Source organism: Rhizoctonia solani, chromosome 15 (genome assembly GCF_016906535.1).
Source record: "Rhizoctonia solani chromosome 15, complete sequence".
Lineage (NCBI taxonomy): Eukaryota > Fungi > Basidiomycota > Agaricomycetes > Cantharellales > Ceratobasidiaceae > Rhizoctonia > Rhizoctonia solani.
In genome coordinates, this window is record NC_057384.1 from 918,877 (window position 1) to 937,753 (window position 18,877).

Consider the following 18,877-nt stretch of genomic DNA (forward strand, 5'->3'; position numbering starts at 1 on the left):
CTCAACGCCCCTTAAGGACGTCTAGGACACTAGGTAATTGACCTTTGTTGGTTGCAAACCGTTCTGCACCCATCCCACTAAGCATCAACAAACAAGAAGGGTACCTGTACTAGCACTAGCAAAATCACATGATTGGGGCTACCTTGCGGGACAGAATAATCAAAAGTCCCCCACCCCCACATAGTAGCGAATTGCTATAAGGCAGACTACCACTATTGTCCACATACCACATGGTTGCCGCACCTTTTGCTAGCAAACCCAGACAGCAGATACACCTGCTTGCAGAGACAAGGTACTACATCACGCCTGCCCACGGCAGTGATTAGCTACACTTACTGTTCAATGCTAGGTTGTTTGACGCAGGGTTTTAGCGTATAACACAATAAAGCGCTCATAAGTCCTGACAAAGGCACATACTAGTCCCCCCTCACTTCCCACCATTCTCTCCCAGACTCCCACACGCTCTTCTTCATGGGCCTCTATCCACGCTGGCCGCTCCTACCCCCCACACTCCATGGCAACCCACTCCAGGACGTCCTCTCAAGCCCAATCCCCTTTCAATCAGGGATACATGGAACCCCGCCTTCTGTCAACCACCTCTGTTGAACTTGGCAAGGTATCCCTTGAACGTGTCACACACCTCCTCCTTGGCCTTCTTGGCCACGTTGAACAGCTTGAAAGGGAAATTGCCAAAATTAAGGAAGCAGGGGTCAAAACCCAAACCAACGTCAAGAACATATCCCAAACCGTTGATGTTGTCAAGGATGGGCTTTGAAGCCTCCAACTCCAAGGGCCTTGCACACCAGAAGGCCCCCAGCCCAAAGCCATGGAAGAAATGCCACGCCCCCTACCAAAAGCCAAGCCTACTGGATTGGCTAGTGGGCCAACCTTCTGGCCAGAACAGCTGCAAGGGCTTCCTGCCTTTGCCCAGCCAACCCCAAGAAGAGCCGCACCCCTGCAAGTCCTGTCTCCCCCTCCATCTCCACGTCTCCAATCCCCAATTGGAGCACCTGCCCCTCTCCCACCGGCTCCAACCACCACCTACCCTGCCCCGGTCAAAGTAGACCACCCAGATGCCTATACAGGCAAAATCAGGAGCAAGGCCAAGCAATGGCTAACCTGGATGCTGGCATGGACCTGCCTTAACTTGCAGATGTTCCCCACTGATCAGGAGGTTCTATCCTTCCTCCTGATGAACATGAAGGACTCCGCTGGGGCTTGGGCCCACCCTCACCTTGACCAGCTCAGCTCACACTGGGCCATTATCCAAATGGTTGAAGGGGTCAAGTTGGAATTCCTGGCAGCATTTGGCAACCCTGACGCCACAAGGGCTGCCAAGCAGAAGATCACCACGCTCACCCAGTCTGGCACGTGCGCAGACTACATTACTAAGTTCAGAACCCTTGCCATGGAACTGGACTGGAATGATGCGGCCCTTCAAGGCCAATTTGCCTGTGGCCTCCACTGGGAGGTTAGCCGTCAAATTGCTACCCACTGTCCTGGACACAGTCACATGACCAGTACAAGTGGTTGCATGCTGGCCCAAGCCCAAATTTGGGGGGTAGCAGGTGTAATCATGGGTTGTCAGCAGAGGAATAATAGGGCTCTATGGCTTAGTGGTCAAGCTGGTTCAATTCTGGCTAGTTCTATTTTCCTCTGTTTATGACACCCACAAACATTGCCCCTGGACCCTCCTTGAGCTGCAGAACGCAGCACTTGTTGTCAACAACGCTCTCCGCAAAGAGCGGGCTAGCCATCCACCAAAGGATAGTAAGCCTAGCAAGCAATCCAACCCTGCAAGGGGGACAAGTACCAGCCAGTCAACTACTGGATCAAGGAAGCTCTCTGACAACCCCAACTTTGTGTCTGAAGAGGAAAGGAACCGCCACTGCACTGCAGGCACCTGCATCAAGTGTGGCAAGATGGGCCACAAGTTTGCGGAATGCCACACAGGTTGGAAGGCCACCCCTATCAAAGACAAGGGGAAGGCAAAGGAAACCGCCAAAATTGGCAAAGAATTTGGACCCAAATCAGGAAAAGACTAAGGGTACCTGCTGCCGCGCACAAGGACCCTAAGGACTCTGTTTTGATCTTGGAATTTTGTAATATATCAGAATCTTATAGAAATAAACCCCTATTCACAATTCCAATCCAACCAGAGAAACAAGTGGATACACTAGAAGTCCTGATAGATTCAGGTGCCACCTCATCATTCCTACATGTTGTACACCACTGTAAGGTGGGTATGCGCTGGTGAAGGCGGGCGCTTGTGGCCGTAACTACTACACTAGCTTAAGTAATCTAACTACTAAAGGCTATAAACTATCTACTAAGTCACTTATGGTGACCGCTAACTATCTACTGTTGACGCAAAGGGGCTGGAGGCCTGGAGGTGTGGTGAGTGAGGTGAAGGGGTGGTGCGTCAGCAGAACTTCTGGGGGCTGGCTACTTAGCTGGCTGGGTCCTCCTCAATGGATATGAGACAAGGTAAAATCAACTTGGTGTCCCCAAGCAATTTCCCTGCTGTATACACTAAGCAGCAAAATATTGCAACCCCCATGAGGAATAGCTGGAGGCCAAGCAACACACTTTCAGGTATAGGTTTATATACAAGATCTGTAGACCTGTATGAGAGCTAGGTGATGTCAAAAAACAGGGTGAAAATACCAATCTTGGTGTGCTAAACAGGGAGGATAAGAAACAGGGGTTTTTCCAGCCTGCCAACCAGTAAATATCTTGCTCAGAGCTGCTAATGAAACTTGAAGAGAAACAAAATCTGAGTAGTATAGCACTTTCAAGCGTGCAGATCTGTGCGCTTGTTGTGGAGATATGCGCCTTCAGATCTAGGGAGGGTTACTAGGAAACCTCCCATTTTCAGCAATTTCCAATCAGTCTCCTAGTAACCCCTCCTACATTGGAAGGCGCATATCTCCACAACAAGCGCACAGATCTGCACGCTTGAAAGTGCTATACTACTCAGATTTTGTTTCTCTTCAAGTTTCATTAGCAGCTCTGAGCAAGATATTTACTGGTTGGCAGGCTGGAAAAACCCCTGTTTCTTATCCTCCCTGTTTAGCACACCAAGATTGGTATTTTCACCCTGTTTTTTGACATCACCTAGCTCTCATACAGGTCTACAGATCTTGTATATAAACCTATACCTGAAAGTGTGTTGCTTGGCCTCCAGCTATTCCTCATGGGGGTTGCAATATTTTTGCTGCTTAGTGTATATAGACATTGGTGCGCTATTTACATGGTCTGTGCGCGTGAGAAAAGAAGTACATGATGGAAATAAGAAGTGTGCTGCGGGCTGCGCAGAAGCGTGGATTTCTCCTAAGCGCCCTTGGCACGGCATCTTGGCGTGGCATCTTGGCATAGTAAGCGCCAAGATCACGTGATTGAAAAACAAAAGATAATGAGTCCATAGAAAATAGTAAAAATAACAGAAAAATTAGGAGAATCCAATGGTATAATTTAGGAGGTTGTAACATTGCCCCCCCCCTTAAAGGCTCTTGGCAGCGTCACAAGCCTTTCTGAGTTTAGCCTTGTTGAAGCGCTTAATCTTGTCCTGGCTGTGTTCCAACAGTTCTTCTGGTTCCCAGGAGTTGTCTTCCAGGCCATATCCCTTCCATTTTATCAGGTAAAACCATTTCCCTTGTTGCCATTTGGAGTCAATGATCTGTTCCACCTTGTACTCTTCTTCCCCTTCTATTGTCTTGGGGGGAGATTGTCCTGGGAATGGTTGACTTGGTGATTTGTGACTCTTGGACAGTAATCCCACGTAGAAAACATTGTGGATTTTTAGGGTTTCTGGTAGCTTGAGGCGGTATGCATGACTGGATACTTTCTCTAGCACTTTGAATGGGCCTAGCCGTTTAGGGTCCAATTTGTTGGAATTAGTCCTAAGTTCCACGTTTTTCCCATCCAACCAGACTTTTTTGCCAACTGTGTACTTGGGAATTGTCCCTTTATCCCTGGTCATCTGTTCCTTGCTCATTCTGAGGGCTGCTTTGGCTTCTTTCCATTTGTTGGCTAGAGTATTGGCCACTTGGTCTGCCTCCAGTGTTGTAAATTGGGGGAAAAGAAGTTGAGACTCTGGTGCTGAGCAGAGTCTGTGTTGGAAGATTTCCCAATTTCCAAGCTAAGTAAAGAAGTAGCTTCTTTAGGGTTCTCTGGGTCTAGTTATCTTGAATACAATCAACTACAGATATATCTTTTCTCAGTGTAAAGTGTCTTAGTAAGTATTTCTGTAAGAGCAAGAGTACTGGCTCAGGTTCCCTTTGGCAGATATAGTTATGTAAGTTTCACTCCTAGTTGCAGGAACTAACTGGTTACTTAGTATATATCCTTCTTTAAGGATGATTGCCTTCTGTTCACTTAACCTAAGAACTCTGTATCAGGTCTACAACCTTTCCACACTATGGGTACTTGGGAGATCCACTTATACAAGTTTAAGTTATTTGAAATCTTGAGGCACAAAATATCACACAATTGAGGGGGGCAAGCCCAAACCCAAGAGTGACAGTCAACAGTAACAGTGAGTGGTAAGAGTGAAGGGTGGGTGGTTGCCCTCCAAGGGTATGCAAGAGTCCCCTTTTATACCCTAGAGTGGCAAGGTTACTGAGTCATTCACCTAGTCAGAGTATGAATATGACTTGCTTAGGACTGTGCTTCCTAAGACTTTGATTGGTGGGTGGGAAGGCACAGATATGACTAGGATGGAATGTGGCTGCTCTTGGGTTGAACTGCAATTAGTTAAAAATAGAAACATCTAAATACATGACTCAGTCTATCAAGAAATGCTTGGCAGCCAATGAGCACTTAGAGTGAGTCATTAGTGTGAGTCATTCTGGTGGCAAGCAGAATGACTCATAAGCAGGATTTGCAGTGCCACTAGAAATTACTAGATAAGGAGAACCTTAGTAATCTCATGAGAGGTATGACTCAACTAAGCTAGAAATAAGGTTCATTTCCCAAGTTAGAGCTAGTCATGTGATGAGCTAGATGTAAAGATATAAATATAATGATTAGTAAGGTACTTGAGCCACATAGATAGAATCTTGTGAAGCTAATATCTTCATGAGATCTTATCGTATGAGCACGTGACAGGCAGCGTTAGAACGAGCGGAAGGAGCTCTATTGAACGATATGTAACACATACAGTCAATATGAGCGTTACAAAGAGTAATGACAGGAATAATGGAAAATAGGAGTCAAATGGCCATTAAATCAGAAAGTCAGATATATACAGATTATTGTGGATGGTGAGCTGTGAATGCAAAATTGTGTGATACATAACATCCAGGACATTAGCTGGTATGTTGGATGGATTCATTACCAGGCTTCTTCCATAGACTAACTCAAAGGGGGATTTCCCTGTGGAAGCATGTTTTGCATTGTTGTATGCATATTCCGCTAGGGGTAACCATGTGGCCCAATTTGAGTGGTCTGCGGATACATAGGACCAGAGGTAAAATTCTATGAACTGATTTACTCTCTCTGTCTGGCCATCTGATTCCAGGTGGTAAGCCAATGAAAAGGACAGTTTGATTCCTAGCCGTTGGTAAAGAGCCCTGAGGAATTTGCCTGTGAACATGGTTCCTCAATCCAATATGGTTTTGACTGGTAGCCCATGGAGTTTCCAAACATGGGTAACAAACAAGTCTGCCAATCCCTTTGCTGTGACCTTTTTTGAAGTAGGAATGAAATGGCCAAATTTGGAAAAGGAATCTATGACAACTAAGATTGCGTCAAACCCTTGTGACTTAGGGAAGCCTGTAATGAAATCATAGGAAATTGTGTGGAAAGGAAATGGGGGGACTTCCAGTGGCTTCAGGGCAATGACTGGCGCATGAGGACAACAGTTAGCTTGGCATGTTGGGCAGCATTCCACCCATTCCTTGGCTGAGGACTTCATCCCTGGCCACCAATAATTCCTGCCAAGTAGTTCTAAGGTTTGCTGTTGACCTGGGTGTCCTGCCAAAGGTGAATTGTGGAATTCCCTTAGTAGCCGCTCTTTCAAGGCTTCTGAGTCTGGGACAACTAGTTTTCTGCGGTAACATAGTAAATCTTCTTCCCAGTCATAGTCCCTATAGGCCTTGCAAATAGAAGGGGGTGCGTTGTCTACATCCTCAGTAAGGAATTTGATAATTGGTTCCAGTGATGGATCTTCCTTGAGCTTGGTGCAAATATCCAAGACAACTTCTAATTCCTCTTCCAATGAATTTGCAAAAACTTCTGATGGAAGCATGACTTCTGGTTCTGATGGGAGATCTACATAATCTGATCTTCTAGAAAGGGCGTCTGGCTTTCCTGATTGTTTACCTGGGCAATAGTGGATTTCAAAGTTGAAGTTGCTCAGGAAAATCCGCCATTGGGCATGTCTGCAGTTGAAAGTTTGCGCCTGCATCCAATATTGTCATGACCCACTCCATTCTTTCCATGAGTCCTGACCTTGTCAAGCCTCCAACACACTCATGTTGCACACCAACATGACCGCAAGCACGCATATACTCGCACATATGCACTCAGAACCTCCAGGTTCCCATATATAAGAGACTTATGGTTGACATGGCTGGACTAAGTGATATTCTCTAAGTCCAGGTCACATGACCTCCCCCCCTCCAGTCCTTTATCAAATACTATACTGAACTACTACGGATTTGAGGTGGGGGGGATGACATAATCTCTTCTATAATAATATAATATTCAGACCTTGCCCGCAGGCTCCCTTAACATTGGCCTGCGGCTAGGGGGGCGGGGGGAGTGCAACGTCCCCCAGCAACTTATATTATTAATATATCACTGTGCATCATATATATATATATCTTGACAGTGGATATATATGGTAATAACCCCTCCAGATATGGGTTATGACATTGAAATCAAGCTGCTTACCTATACCCAGTATATATATACATATATATGTGTATATGTATTGCCTATAGGGGATGTAGGGATGACTAATGCCTCTACATCAATGATGCACAACATATTGTCCCAACAACACGACTTCAGATTACCATTTATGGTAACCCACCTTCCTAATTAGGAAAGAGACATAACTTGAAGAAGACTTTCAAGACAAATAGAGACTAAGCAACCTAGACTTACCAAAAATGGCAATCCCCTTTCCAGATTAGGAAAGAAGATGAAATGGATGGATGACTAAGCTTAGTCAGCTGAACTCTGATGAGTCAGCAACCAGATCACATGATCAACTCATTGATGACAAATCAAGTATGACTAAGCATGATGACAAATGCTTAGTCATCAAGTACTACCTGCACTGCCACAATCACATGGTGATGGCTGTGCTTGATCTCTGGGTAAAACCGGGCTGGATTGGGGAATAGAATTACCATATAAGGAAATTGGATGAGTCATACTTATATTGTGGCTGTGCATGCCAAGAGTATGAGTCATACTTAAGCGGTGTTCCACGTGATCATGTGCTAAAAATAGAACCAACTCCGCCAAGACCTCACCTCACCGGTGTATTTCTTGGCATCTGATTGGCTAATCAAGCACTGCCACATGGTTCTTTGACTCATACTGCTTCTTGAGGCTGTGCTATGGCTCTGAGAGGCTGTGCTCCTATTTGAAATATGTATATAGACCCAAGTGATGCCCAGGTATATATAGGGGTGGAACAAGCTGCTTAGAAAGCCAGCTTGATTTCCCTTGTCTTACAACCTATAGGGACAAGCAGGTGTTGCTACACCTCAAAAAGAGCAACTGCGTGATTTATTTGAAATTCAACTATCAACAACTGTCAACAAAGGATCTCCACTGATCCTTCTATCTGATCAGTGATAAGAAGTACTGTCAGAGTCTTCTCATCACTAGGACCCTAGGTGTCCACTGCTTTACTTGCAAATAGCTAAAGACTTCCTCTGTGGGTTGCGCTATTTTGCCTCTTGATAACTAAGACTTCTTGTCTTCTACTTGCAAATAGCTAAAGACTTCCTTTGTGGGTTGCACTATTTTGCTTCTTACTAACTGAGACTTCTTGTCTTCTTCTTGCAAATAGCTAAAGACTTCCTTTGTGGGTTGCGCTATTTGGCTTCTTACTGACTAAGATAGGTATATCTTGGAACTTGCAAGTAATAGAGACTATTATAGTGCTCTATCTGACCTTTTGCAACAATATGGGATTTCATAAGATGCAACCTAGGCGTGTATTTGGGACTTTGCCCCAATTGGATAACCCTGAACATGATCATGTCATGGAGCTGACATCTCCTATGCAAGGCATGGAACAGGGTCATCAGGAAGGAGTAGGAATTACCCCTTCTAAACAGGCTGACCAACTGGATATGGAACCATTTCAACTTGCCACAGCTAGAATCCTAGACCCTAGGCATGAGAATCCAGGGAATAACACGCCCTTGGAGGACCCTGCCACCAGGGAAAAGGACACCCCTTTGGTAAATGAGGCAACCAGGAATAAGACAGTGAAGGATTTTATTGAAGACTTCTTTGCCAAATTCCCTGAGGAAACTCAACCACCAAAAACTGAGGCAAACAGGAAATGGATTACTAATGACCACCTTACAAGTACCCAAAAGGTCTATGGATTCTTAATGGAACTAATAATGGGAGTCAAAAGGTTGGAGAAACATATTGACAACCATCTAAAGATGGAACAGGAAATGCTGGATCAAGGTATTTCTCAGGAAGTGATTGATCAATTGGATAAAATACTTCCCTTGTCTTCCCTCTGGGAGGCTGAGAACTACAGTGAATCCAATTCCAATAAATCAGGGTCTACTGAAATCCAATGTGAGGTGTGTGGGAGAACAAACTACTCTACTGAAGAACATAGGAAATCACGTGACCCTAGGGCAAAGGGCAATAAAGGGTCTGACAAGCGGAAAGATAAGGGTCCTGGCAACCCAGGGTATAAAGGAAGGCATCCCATGCCTGGGAAGTCATCTCAAACCACCACTGGCACCACTACTTTCTTATCTATCCCCATTACTAAGACATCATGCCTGCCATCAGAACAGAGACCAGGATCTCCAAGGCCACTGGAGATGCCACCTCTTACCACCTTGACAGATCCAGTGAGCACAGGACCAAGTTCCCTTGGTCCCAGGACAACCTGGATCAATGGGCAACCCCAGATCCATCCATGGGCTGGGACATGGGGAATGATCAACCCCCTATCACCAACATCTATGACTGGCATAAGGTCATCACAAGATGTGACTCCTTCCAACAATCCAAGGCTTATGCCAAACTACTTGATCCCTCAGCAACCCTTGATTACATACCAATGGGTCAACAATGGAAATGCTACTGGATTGGAAGAACCCTATGCTGTCCAATCAGGGGATACCTCCGCTGGGTTGGCAGTGAGCCACCAAAACAACCCAAACTAATGCAAAGCACCAAGTTCTTTGTGTGTAGAGGTAATGTGGGTGCCTCTGTGGAGGATGTAGTGAGGGCCCCAGTGCTAAAGCACACAAGGAAGTTGGCAGAGTGGCATCTAGACATTGAGGAAATTGATCCTGAATGGTGGATACCAATCTCAACAGTAAGGGAATGGCTGGCTGCGGAAATTGAAAACTGGAAAAACAAACTGCCATCAGGCTTAGGTGGCTATGTGGACAACCTCACTCCTGAGGATGTCTATTACATGATCCTAGAACGCGAAATGAGCATAGAGGATCTACATGACTGGCTCAAACAATGGGCCATGCAAGCAGCTCAGAATGATCTGAGCAGAAGTATATCTAACTTAGCAATCCATGAACTAAGTGATGAAGGAGGACATGAGTCTGACCTTGAAAGTAACAAGGCCATGAACAAATGGAATCCCTTGGATTATGCTGATGGAATGTGATGAAATATGTAACATTCCATTAGTTACCTTACATTCTTCTCTTCTTCCTTTTCTTCCAATGTTTGATCCTTCTTAGTAACCATGTGTCTTATCTGATCTTCCAAGAATCATTTTATCTCTAAGTGCCAAATGGAGGAAGAGAAAGGATGCTTTTATTAAGACAGGAACCAGAACAGACAAGACAAGGAAAGACAAGACAAAGAGGAACTATCTAATACAGCTTATCACCAATATACACAAAGGTACAATTGGTGTCAATCCAATTCTTGCCATCAACTGTGGCATAACTACAATCAGCAAATACAGAAGGCTTAGAATTGGAACATATAACAGTAGAGCGCCCCCATTGGCAATGGCGCTCTGATCTGTAACTAGTGCGGAAATTGAAATCTTCCTGCACCCACATCTTCAAAGGAACCTTGGACCAATCCATATCATCCAGCACTGCATACTGAACCATAGGATGGTCACTAAACTCATCAGAGTTAAGGTTCTGCCTGAACCTAATGTGGTGCCCCCAAGAACAAGCAAGGGCTGACTTCCCTGTCTCTGAGGGACCCCACAAAACAAGGATCTTACCACAATCAGATTCAGGGTCACGTTCCAATATATTGGAAGTAACCCACTCCTGAACACCAGGTGGCAGGTTGACTGTAGCCCTGGTAACAACTTGTCAGCATTCTCTTCTATCATGAAAAAGAAGAGGACTTACTTCTTAAGGGCCTTGGGTTCACATACACCCTGAGGAAGGGCACCCTTGTCCCTGTAGAAGTAACCAGTGAAAGCCTTGAGGTTGTTATACCCCATGGCCATATCACAAGGTTGGCGCTCCTTTAAGCAACCAAAAAATCCCTCAGCATCCTCTGCCTCCATGGCATAGGCAAAATCTTCATTACGCTGTAATAAGAGAACCATCAGCTGAGAACCTCTTTCCATAACCAGGGACTTACATTGGTCTTAGCCTTCAACCCTGCAGGGCACTGGCCTAATAAGAACTCCTCTGGGCAAACCTTCCCTTATCATCCCTAAGTACAAGAAGACGCTCATGAGGGCGCACTCCCTTATACTTCCATAGGTTCAGGGCCTCTGATGAGATGAGGGTCCTGGCCCAAACAATAACATGGCAATGCCAATCAGGCTGCCATTCACCTTCCCTCAGGTCATGGGACTCAGTGACTCCCATGGCATACTCCAAAAGGGAATTTTCCCCACTCCTCAGAGTAAGAAGATGATCTACAAGACTTGAATAATCTTCAGTAAAAGTAAAAACATCCTGGGTATAACTACTTACTCTTTTATAACCTCATGGCAAGAGGTTTCCCTTGTCTCCTCACTCTTGACATAACAAGCATAAGTGAGAAGATAACACTTCCCCTTACAACAAAAGTGCCTTCCTTCTTGGGGAAGAACCCCAATGTCCTCCTGCCCTTCAGGGGCTGCAGGAACAATAGATTCCCTTGACTCCAATGGAGCCATGGATGGGACAATGGAGCTTCCTCCATTTTCTAAGTCTTCCCTGTTGCTGGGCACTGCTAACCAACGCCTGGACAAGGGGGGAAGCACGCAGGATATCTGTGACTTTACAGTTATCTTTTAGTAAAAGGATTTTGCTATCAAACAAGACCACTTACTCCTTCTTCTTGGGAGTCCAGATCCAACCTTCTTTTGAGAGTCCTGGGAGTGAGCTGTGACAGAGGCAGCTCTTGACTCTGCCACACAGTAGATGCAATCTGGGAGACATAGGGGGTGGCATCCAACAGCCCTGAAGGCTGTGAATCCAAGACTGTGGAGGGAGTGGTGCTGGCAGTTGGGCATTGAGACATGTTGATGACTTATCCCACCTCCCACTGCCCTCTTCTTTATACCATGGGGGCCAAGAGACTGAGTCAGAGGGAAATGACTTACTATACCAATCCTTTCTGAACAATAAAATGGCACCATACAGTAACCAAGCAACCATGAAATATGTTGCTAACCAGGAACTTCCAGAAGACTTGAGAAGTTGCTTTACAAAGACTGTAGTGTGGGAACTTTCCCACAGGAAGAAAACAACATTCCAACAAGGATCACATGACCAAGAACAAGTCAGGTGACCTCAGAACAACTCATTGCACAATTGTACTTAGGAGAACTTGACACCTAATAAGATATCTATCCAGATATCTTTTCTAATGGCACAAGTTCATGTCCCCTAAACTATGTGCAAAAGGGGGGGCAATGTCATGACCCACTCCATTCTTTCCATGAGTCCTGACCTTGTCAAGCCTCCAACACACTCGTGTTGCACACCAACATGACCGCAAGCACGCATATACTCGCACATATGCACTCAGAACCTCCAGGTTCCCATATATAAGAGACTTATGGTCGACATGGCTGGACTTAGTGATATTCTCTAAGTCCAGGTCACATGACCTCCCCCCCTCCAGTCCTTTATCAAATACTATACTAAACTACTACGGATTTGAGGTGGGGGGGATGACATAATCTCTTCTATAATATAATATTCAGACCTTGCCCGCAGGCTCCCTTAACATTGGCCTGCGGCTAGGGGGGTGGGGGGAGTGCAACGTCCCCCAGCAACTTATATTATTAATATATCACTGTGCATCATATATACTATATATATCTTGACAGTGGATATATATGGTAATAACCCCTCCAGATATGGGTTATGACAAATATTCCAGGTTCCAATGATCTGTGAACACCTGTATGGGTCTATCTGTTGCTTCTAAGAAGATCCGCCACTCTTCCAGTGCCTTGATAATTGCCAGCAGCTCCTTGTTGTGCATGTCATAGTTTGCTTTGGCGCCAGAGAAGGATTTGGACATGTATGCAACTGGGTGGAGACGGTTATCCTCTCCCTGTTGGCTCAGGATGGCTCCCATGGCTACTCCTGAAGCGTCTGTCTCTAGGTAGTAGGGGAGGTTTGGGTTGGAGTGGATAAGAACCGGGGACTTGGTAACTAAGGATTTCAGTTCCTGGAACGCAACTTCTTTGGGATCACCCCATGACCAAGGGGTTTCCTTCTTTGTCAGGTTGTGCAGGGGGCATGCAACAGAGCTGAAATTGGGAATGAACCGGCGGAGGTAATTGACAAACCCTAGGAAGGCCTGGACCTGCTTGACTGTCTTAGGTGTGGGCCACGTTGTAATGGCTTCAATCTTCTTCTGGTCCATGGAGAAGCCAGCAGGGGAGATGACAATACCAAGGTAGTCAACTGTAGTGACATGGAAGTGACACTTGGATAGTTTGCAGAACAATTGATTCTTCATCAGACGTGATAGTACTTCCCTGACGTGGGTAGGATGGTCCTTTGGGTCTTCCAAGAATATCAATATGTTGTCCAGGTAAATAACCACAGTCACGTCAATGAGGTCCCTAAACAAGTCATTTGTGAAATGCTGGAAAGCGGCGGGGGCGTTGGTAAGGCCAAAGGGCATTACCAGGTATTCAAACACCCCGTACTTGGTTCTAAAAGCCATCTTCCACTCATTGCCTTCCTTGATTTGGACGTTGTTGTATCCCCAGCGTAAGTCAAGCTTTGTGAATATCTTGGCATGTCTCAATTTTGCCATGAGGTTGTCCTGTCTTGGGAGCAGGTACACGTTTTTGTGGGTTACATCATTGAGTTTCCAATAGTCCACAACCAATCTTAGGGAGCCATCAGCCTTCTTGACAAACATAACCAGGGCTCCTGCGGATGAGGTACCAGGGCGTATCTTCCCTGTTGCTAGTTCTTCATCAATATGCTGCTTCAAAGCCTTTGACTCTGCGTCTGTCATACCATAGATAGGACCAGGAGATAGTTTGGCGTCAGGGATTAGATTGATTGCAATATTGTATTCCCTATGAGGAGGTAAGACTTTGAATTCCTCTTTGCCAAAGACTTTGGCAAACTTGTGATATTGATTGGGTAGGTCTGCTAGAGGGTTGGGATCTGCCTCCTCTTCCAAAGCTATTTCAGTTAGTTCAGGGAACGTGATTGATCCTTGTTGCCAATCAATCAAAGGGGATTCATTTGCAAGCCATGTCATCCCAAGTATAGCCGGGGTATTGCCTATTGGGCAGACTAGGAAAGGAATGGAATGGATATGGCCATTGGCCAAGACCGCAAGGTGAACCTGGTGCCAGATGCAACCAGTTTGTGAAATAGTACCATCTAACATTCTCACTACTTGTGGATTTTTGAGTAGGGTTTTTGGAATTTTCAGTTTTTTGACAATAGTTGGAGAGATAAAATTGGAAGTTGCTCCAGAGTCTATTAGAGCTTTCAGAGATTCTGCTGGGTAGTTGTTCAAGAGTAAATTGATGTGGAGGAGTGGTTTTTTATTTGAATCTAAAGCCACAGATACAAATTCAATACAGGATACATCATGAACATCTATTTTTGGGCTCAAGGATTTGGCAGCTTTCCTTGGCCCTACTCTTTTCCTGACTCTTCTTCCACCACCTTGGCAACTTCCTTGACCATGGCTTTCCAGCCGTTGGGGCATTGCTTGATACCGTGCCCTTTTTGGCCACATTTGACGCACAGCCTGGCTGCGCAGTGGCAATCCCTTTCCTCTGGGGTGACGTAATTGGGGTCCTTGGATAGGCGGACCCTAGTTGTGGTAGTGGAGGTGGCCACAGTGGCCAGGGATTTGGTGGGAGCCTTCTTGGGGCGGTTTTCTTCATTTTTGCGGTGGGTGTTGTCTATTTTGATTGAGGCCGCAAAAATTGCCTTGAGCTCCTCAGGGATGTTGTCCTTGGTGGACAGGAGCTCTTTGACCTTCCAGTGAAGGCTGCGCATGAACTGGGCAATGTACGCCTCCTTGTTCCAGTCAAGTTCCGCAATGAGGTTATGAAACTTGGTGACATACTCAGACGTGGTTGTGGTCTGAGTTAACATGGCAATTTTTCTGGCGGCCGCCCTCTTTGCGTCTGGATTGGCAAAGGCTTCTTTAAATTTGGCCGTTAAGGCCGGGATGGTGGTTGGCGGGTTACCCTTGCCCTTGATAATGGCCCCAATGAGGGGGAGCGCCCAATTGGCTGCCTTGTCTGTCATGTGGTAAAGTATCCACACAACCATCTGTTCCTCTTTGTCAAATTGGTCCCAGTGGAGGGCAACCCAGAGCAACATTCAGTCCAGCCACTGAGTGGCCTTTTGCCCCCTGGTGTCTCCCTTGTAGGGGTCTGGGAGGTCCATCTTGGGCCGCTTCACGCTGGACCCTGCGTCAAAGGGGGTGAGGGACCCAAGGTGCCTCCGAGGCGTTCCTTGAGGCTCCTTTTTGGGATGTCTTGGCTCCTCCTTGTCCTTGGAATCAAACCCTGTTCCTCTGGATGGCCTAAATGGGGCCTTGAGCCCAGGCCTAACCGTGCCTGGAGTGTTGGCTTCTCCTCCTGTGTGAGTAGGAGGGGTGGTAGGCCCAGTCAATGGGCCAGGCTGTGCTTGGATTTGGGTTCCTCCTTGATCTTTGTCCCCAAGGAGGTCCACAGTCTCCTTGCATATGGCCCTAAGCTCAATCAGTTCCCCTGTTATGTTTGTTGTCACAACTAAGCTCGGACCTATGATACAAGTAGGTTTAAAGTCCGTGGCCCTATCACCAATGGACTATGAAACAGGGTAGAGGGCAACTAGGCCTGGGTTATGGGTTTCTTAGTAAGGTGCACTGATGGCCAACTAGGGGCCTGGGCAAAGGGTAGGAGTAAGCTTAGGATGAATTGACAAAGAGGTCAAGTCTTGCTGTTTAGCGGTGACTTGACCTGGTTTAAATACATGAGAGAAGCCACATCAAAACCAACAGTACAAAACAACAAGTCATTTTCAATTTCACATCATATATCAAATATATCATGTGATCTTGATGAGTCATAAATATATACCAGGAAAGGGAAATGTCTTGGAAAAAAGGTAGAAAATAGTAGAAAATCATGTCATGCCAATGAAGGTCATGACATTACCCCCCCTTCAAGCTCCAACTGCATCAGGATGTTCATCATGGAATTCTTTGATGGCTTCTTGGGCATTGTCCACGTTGTCTATGGGTTCCCACAAGTTACTTCCTTCATTGTATCCCCTCCACTTAACCAAATACCAGAGTTTTCTTGATTTACCCCGTCCCTTCCATTTGCTGTCTATGATTCTTTCTACTTCATATTCCTCTTCACCTTCTTCTGTGATAATGGGTGCAGGTTGAGGAGGATCATGGCCATGGGGATTGGGATGAAACTTGGTTAGGAGGTTGATATGAAAAACTGGATGTATGCGCATTGTGTGAGGTAGTTGTAGCTTGTATGCGTGCGTTCCAATTTTCTCAATCACCAGGTAGGGTCCTAGCTTTTTATGGCTAAGTTTGATGGACGGCCTATCAGTGGATATGTTCTGATGGCTTAACCAGACTTTGTTCCCCACTTGGATTTCCTCTTCTTCCCTGTGACGTTGATTATAGAAGTATTTCATCCTTTCCTGTGACAAGGACAGTGTTGCTTTAACTTTGTCATAGCCTTTTTCTAGGAATTCTGCATGTTCATCTGCATTGGGTACCAATTCATCTGTTTTTTGTCCCACAGAAAATTGTGGGTTCAATCCATAACATATTTGAAACAGAGATTTACGCGTGGAAGATTGCTTGAGGTTGTTGAGTGCAAATTTGGCTAAAGGAAGTAGGGATACCCAATCTGATTGGCAATGATTCCCAAACATACGTATAAAGATTTTGGCTTCCTTCTGTATGCGTTCAGTCTGTCCATCTGTTTGTGGGTGATAAGCTGTAGAGTATGTTGGTTTGATATCCAGCCTTTTATACAGATGGCAAATGAATTTAGCGTTGAATGTGGGACCTCTATCTGAGACTGTGCTTTTAGGAAGGCCGTGTAACTTCCATATATATGTGACAAATAGATTGGCTATATTGATGGCGGATGCTGTGGATTGGGTAGGAATGAAGTGGACCATTTTTGAGAATCAATCAATCACCGTCAGGATAGCATCAAAGCCTTCAGAAACTGGTAGTCCCACAATCATATCATAAGCAATGTCTTCCCAGGGGCGCTCAGGAATTTGCAATGGTTTTAATAGGCCTACAGGTAATTGATTTGTTGGCTTGGACCTGATGCAGGTTTTGCAGTGGCTGACATAAGAATTGACAAACTTTTTCAGCAATGGCCAGTAGTAACTCCTGGAAATAAGTTCTAATGTTCTGGCTTGTCCTGGGTGTCCTGCCGCTAAAGCGTCATGCCTAGATTCTAAGATAAGGTTCCTAATGGTATTGTCTTTAGGTACAAAGATTTTTCCTTGATACCATAGTAATCCTTCTTTCAATTCCCACTCCAAGACCTTTTCCTTGTTCTGGAGTTTGTGCAGAATTTCTTTTAGACGGTCATCCTCATAAATGGCTTTGCCAATTAAATCATTGATTTCCTGATCTGGAGTGATTGATGCAATGAAAAGTTCCGGTTTCAGGAGAACTTGGTTCTCTACCCCTCCTTCAAGGGGTACTAAATTGTAGCGACGCAAGAGGATGTTGGCTTTTTTATTCTGTGCTCCAGGCCTATAAATGATCTGGAAATTGTAGTCTACTAGGAAGTTTGCCCATCTAATTTGCCGTTTGTTCAAGGATTGTGATGTGGAAAAGTATTCCAAGTTCTTATGATCCGTTAGAACTTGGACTGGTGATTCGGATCCTTCCAGCAGATGACACCATTCCTTAAATGCCCTAATAACCGCTAGCAATTCTTTGTCAAAGATATCATAGTTTTTCTCAGCTGGGGATAACAATTTGGATAGGTATGCCACCGGGGCCAATTTTCCCTCAGAATTGCGTTGGGATAATATGGCTCCTGTTGCATAATCTGATGCGTTGCATTCCACATAGAATTGTTTTGTTGTATCCGGTTGTAGAAGCAATGGTGCTGTTGTAAGACATTTTTTTAGACCGTCAAAAGACTGTTGTTCTGCTAAGTCCCATCTCCAAACACTATCTTTCTTGAGCAAGTTGTACAAGGGTCATGCCATATTGCCAAAGTTGGGGATGAATCATCTATAAAAGTTCACAAATCCTAAGAATTCCTGGATATTTTTGACATTCTTTGGTGTTGACCAATTCATTGCATCTGTGACTTTAGACTGATCAACTTCTATGCCAAACTCCAATATGATGAACCCTAGGTAATCAATTCTTTTGACGTGGAAATGGCATTTTTTGATGTTGCAGAAAAGATCATTGTCCTGTAATCTCTTGAGTATTTCTTGCACATGGGCTTTGTGATCTTTTTCATTCAGGGAGAAGACTAGGATATTGTCCAGGTATATAATGACATAAACATCCAGAAGATCCCTGAATATCTCGTTCATCATATCTTGAAAAGCCGCCGGCGCGTTTGTTAACCCAAAGGGCATAACCAAATACTCAAATAGTCTGTATTTTGTCTTGAAGGCTGTTTTCCATTTGTCACCTTCTTTGATCTGGACTAAAGTATATCCTGCCTTGAGATCAAATTTACTAAAGATCTTGGCGCCTTGTAACTTCTCAATAAGGTTCTGTGGCAAAGGTAAGGGATATACGTTTTTTTTGGTCATGCTGTTCAGGCGTTGATAATCCACACACATGCATAGTTTTCCATTCTTCTTTTTGACAAATAGAATTGGAGAAGCCATAGGAGATTTGGAGGGACAAATCAGGCCGGCCTTAAGTTGTTTTTCTATGGTTTCCTTCAGTTCTGCATCTTCCCTTGGGCCTAAACTATATATGGGGCCATGCCAGGGTTTTGCGTCAGGGAGCAATTCAATAGCAATATCATAAGGGCAATGAGGCGGCAATTTAGACAATTCTTCCTTGGAGAAGACTTTGTGAAATTCTTGGTAGGGTAACGGAATTTCTTCTACTGCTTTGAGTTCCAATACAGCAGGAGTAGATAGACAATTGTTTGAACAATATGACAAATTGAAAACTAGTGTATGTTTTTCCCATGAAATTTGGGGGTTATGTTTTTTAAGCCACAACATTCCTAAGACTAACTGATGATTGCCAATATTTGAAACGT

The 18,877-nt window shown here is 45.0% G+C and overlaps 9 protein-coding genes across 9 annotated transcripts; 3 read left to right on the top strand and 6 right to left on the bottom strand.

Moving 5' to 3' along the window:
• Positions 1-514: 514 nt before the first annotated feature.
• On the top strand, positions 515-2,045 carry RhiXN_12088 (Retrotransposon gag protein; the record flags this gene model as incomplete). The annotated part of the gene is made up of 3 exons (XM_043331903.1): positions 515-757; positions 818-1,583; positions 1,645-2,045. The coding sequence occupies 3 exons, from the start codon at positions 515-517 to the stop codon at positions 2,043-2,045; spliced, it is 1,410 nt and encodes a 469-aa protein (XP_043186664.1).
• A 1,457-nt stretch (positions 2,046-3,502) lies between these two features.
• On the bottom strand, positions 3,503-3,997 carry RhiXN_12089 (Transposon Tf2-7 polyprotein; the record flags this gene model as incomplete). Its single annotated transcript, XM_043331904.1, has 1 exon — positions 3,503-3,997. The coding sequence occupies one exon, from the start codon at positions 3,995-3,997 to the stop codon at positions 3,503-3,505; it is 495 nt and encodes a 164-aa protein (XP_043186665.1).
• Positions 3,998-5,602: 1,605 nt separating this feature from the next.
• Positions 5,603-6,409, bottom strand: RhiXN_12090 (Retrotransposable element Tf2 protein; the record flags this gene model as incomplete). The annotated part of the gene is made up of 1 exon (XM_043331905.1): positions 5,603-6,409. One exon carries the CDS (start codon positions 6,407-6,409, stop codon positions 5,603-5,605), a length of 807 nt encoding a protein of 268 aa, XP_043186666.1.
• A 1,756-nt stretch (positions 6,410-8,165) lies between these two features.
• RhiXN_12091 (uncharacterized protein) lies at positions 8,166-8,860 on the top strand (the record flags this gene model as incomplete). Its single annotated transcript, XM_043331906.1, has 2 exons — positions 8,166-8,789; positions 8,846-8,860. The coding sequence occupies 2 exons, from the start codon at positions 8,166-8,168 to the stop codon at positions 8,858-8,860; spliced, it is 639 nt and encodes a 212-aa protein (XP_043186667.1).
• Positions 8,861-8,992: 132 nt separating this feature from the next.
• RhiXN_12092 (Vegetative incompatibility protein HET-E-1) lies at positions 8,993-9,850 on the top strand (the record flags this gene model as incomplete). The annotated part of the gene is made up of 1 exon (XM_043331907.1): positions 8,993-9,850. One exon carries the CDS (start codon positions 8,993-8,995, stop codon positions 9,848-9,850), a length of 858 nt encoding a protein of 285 aa, XP_043186668.1.
• Positions 9,851-10,061: 211 nt separating this feature from the next.
• On the bottom strand, positions 10,062-11,673 carry RhiXN_12093 (uncharacterized protein; the record flags this gene model as incomplete). The annotated part of the gene is made up of 6 exons (XM_043331908.1): positions 10,062-10,509; positions 10,563-10,747; positions 10,801-10,860; positions 10,908-11,091; positions 11,142-11,428; positions 11,482-11,673. 6 exons carry the CDS (start codon positions 11,671-11,673, stop codon positions 10,062-10,064), a joined length of 1,356 nt encoding a protein of 451 aa, XP_043186669.1.
• Positions 11,674-12,522: 849 nt separating this feature from the next.
• RhiXN_12094 (Reverse transcriptase (RNA-dependent DNA polymerase)) lies at positions 12,523-14,022 on the bottom strand (the record flags this gene model as incomplete). Its single annotated transcript, XM_043331909.1, has 1 exon — positions 12,523-14,022. One exon carries the CDS (start codon positions 14,020-14,022, stop codon positions 12,523-12,525), a length of 1,500 nt encoding a protein of 499 aa, XP_043186670.1.
• Positions 14,023-14,276: 254 nt separating this feature from the next.
• RhiXN_12095 (Retrotransposon-derived protein PEG10) lies at positions 14,277-14,900 on the bottom strand (the record flags this gene model as incomplete). Its single annotated transcript, XM_043331910.1, has 1 exon — positions 14,277-14,900. The coding sequence occupies one exon, from the start codon at positions 14,898-14,900 to the stop codon at positions 14,277-14,279; it is 624 nt and encodes a 207-aa protein (XP_043186671.1).
• Positions 14,901-14,975: 75 nt separating this feature from the next.
• Positions 14,976-18,839, bottom strand: RhiXN_12096 (Retrotransposable element Tf2 protein; the record flags this gene model as incomplete). Its single annotated transcript, XM_043331911.1, has 4 exons — positions 14,976-15,446; positions 15,816-16,562; positions 16,812-17,819; positions 17,889-18,839. The coding sequence occupies 4 exons, from the start codon at positions 18,837-18,839 to the stop codon at positions 14,976-14,978; spliced, it is 3,177 nt and encodes a 1,058-aa protein (XP_043186672.1).
• Positions 18,840-18,877: the final 38 nt, after the last annotated feature.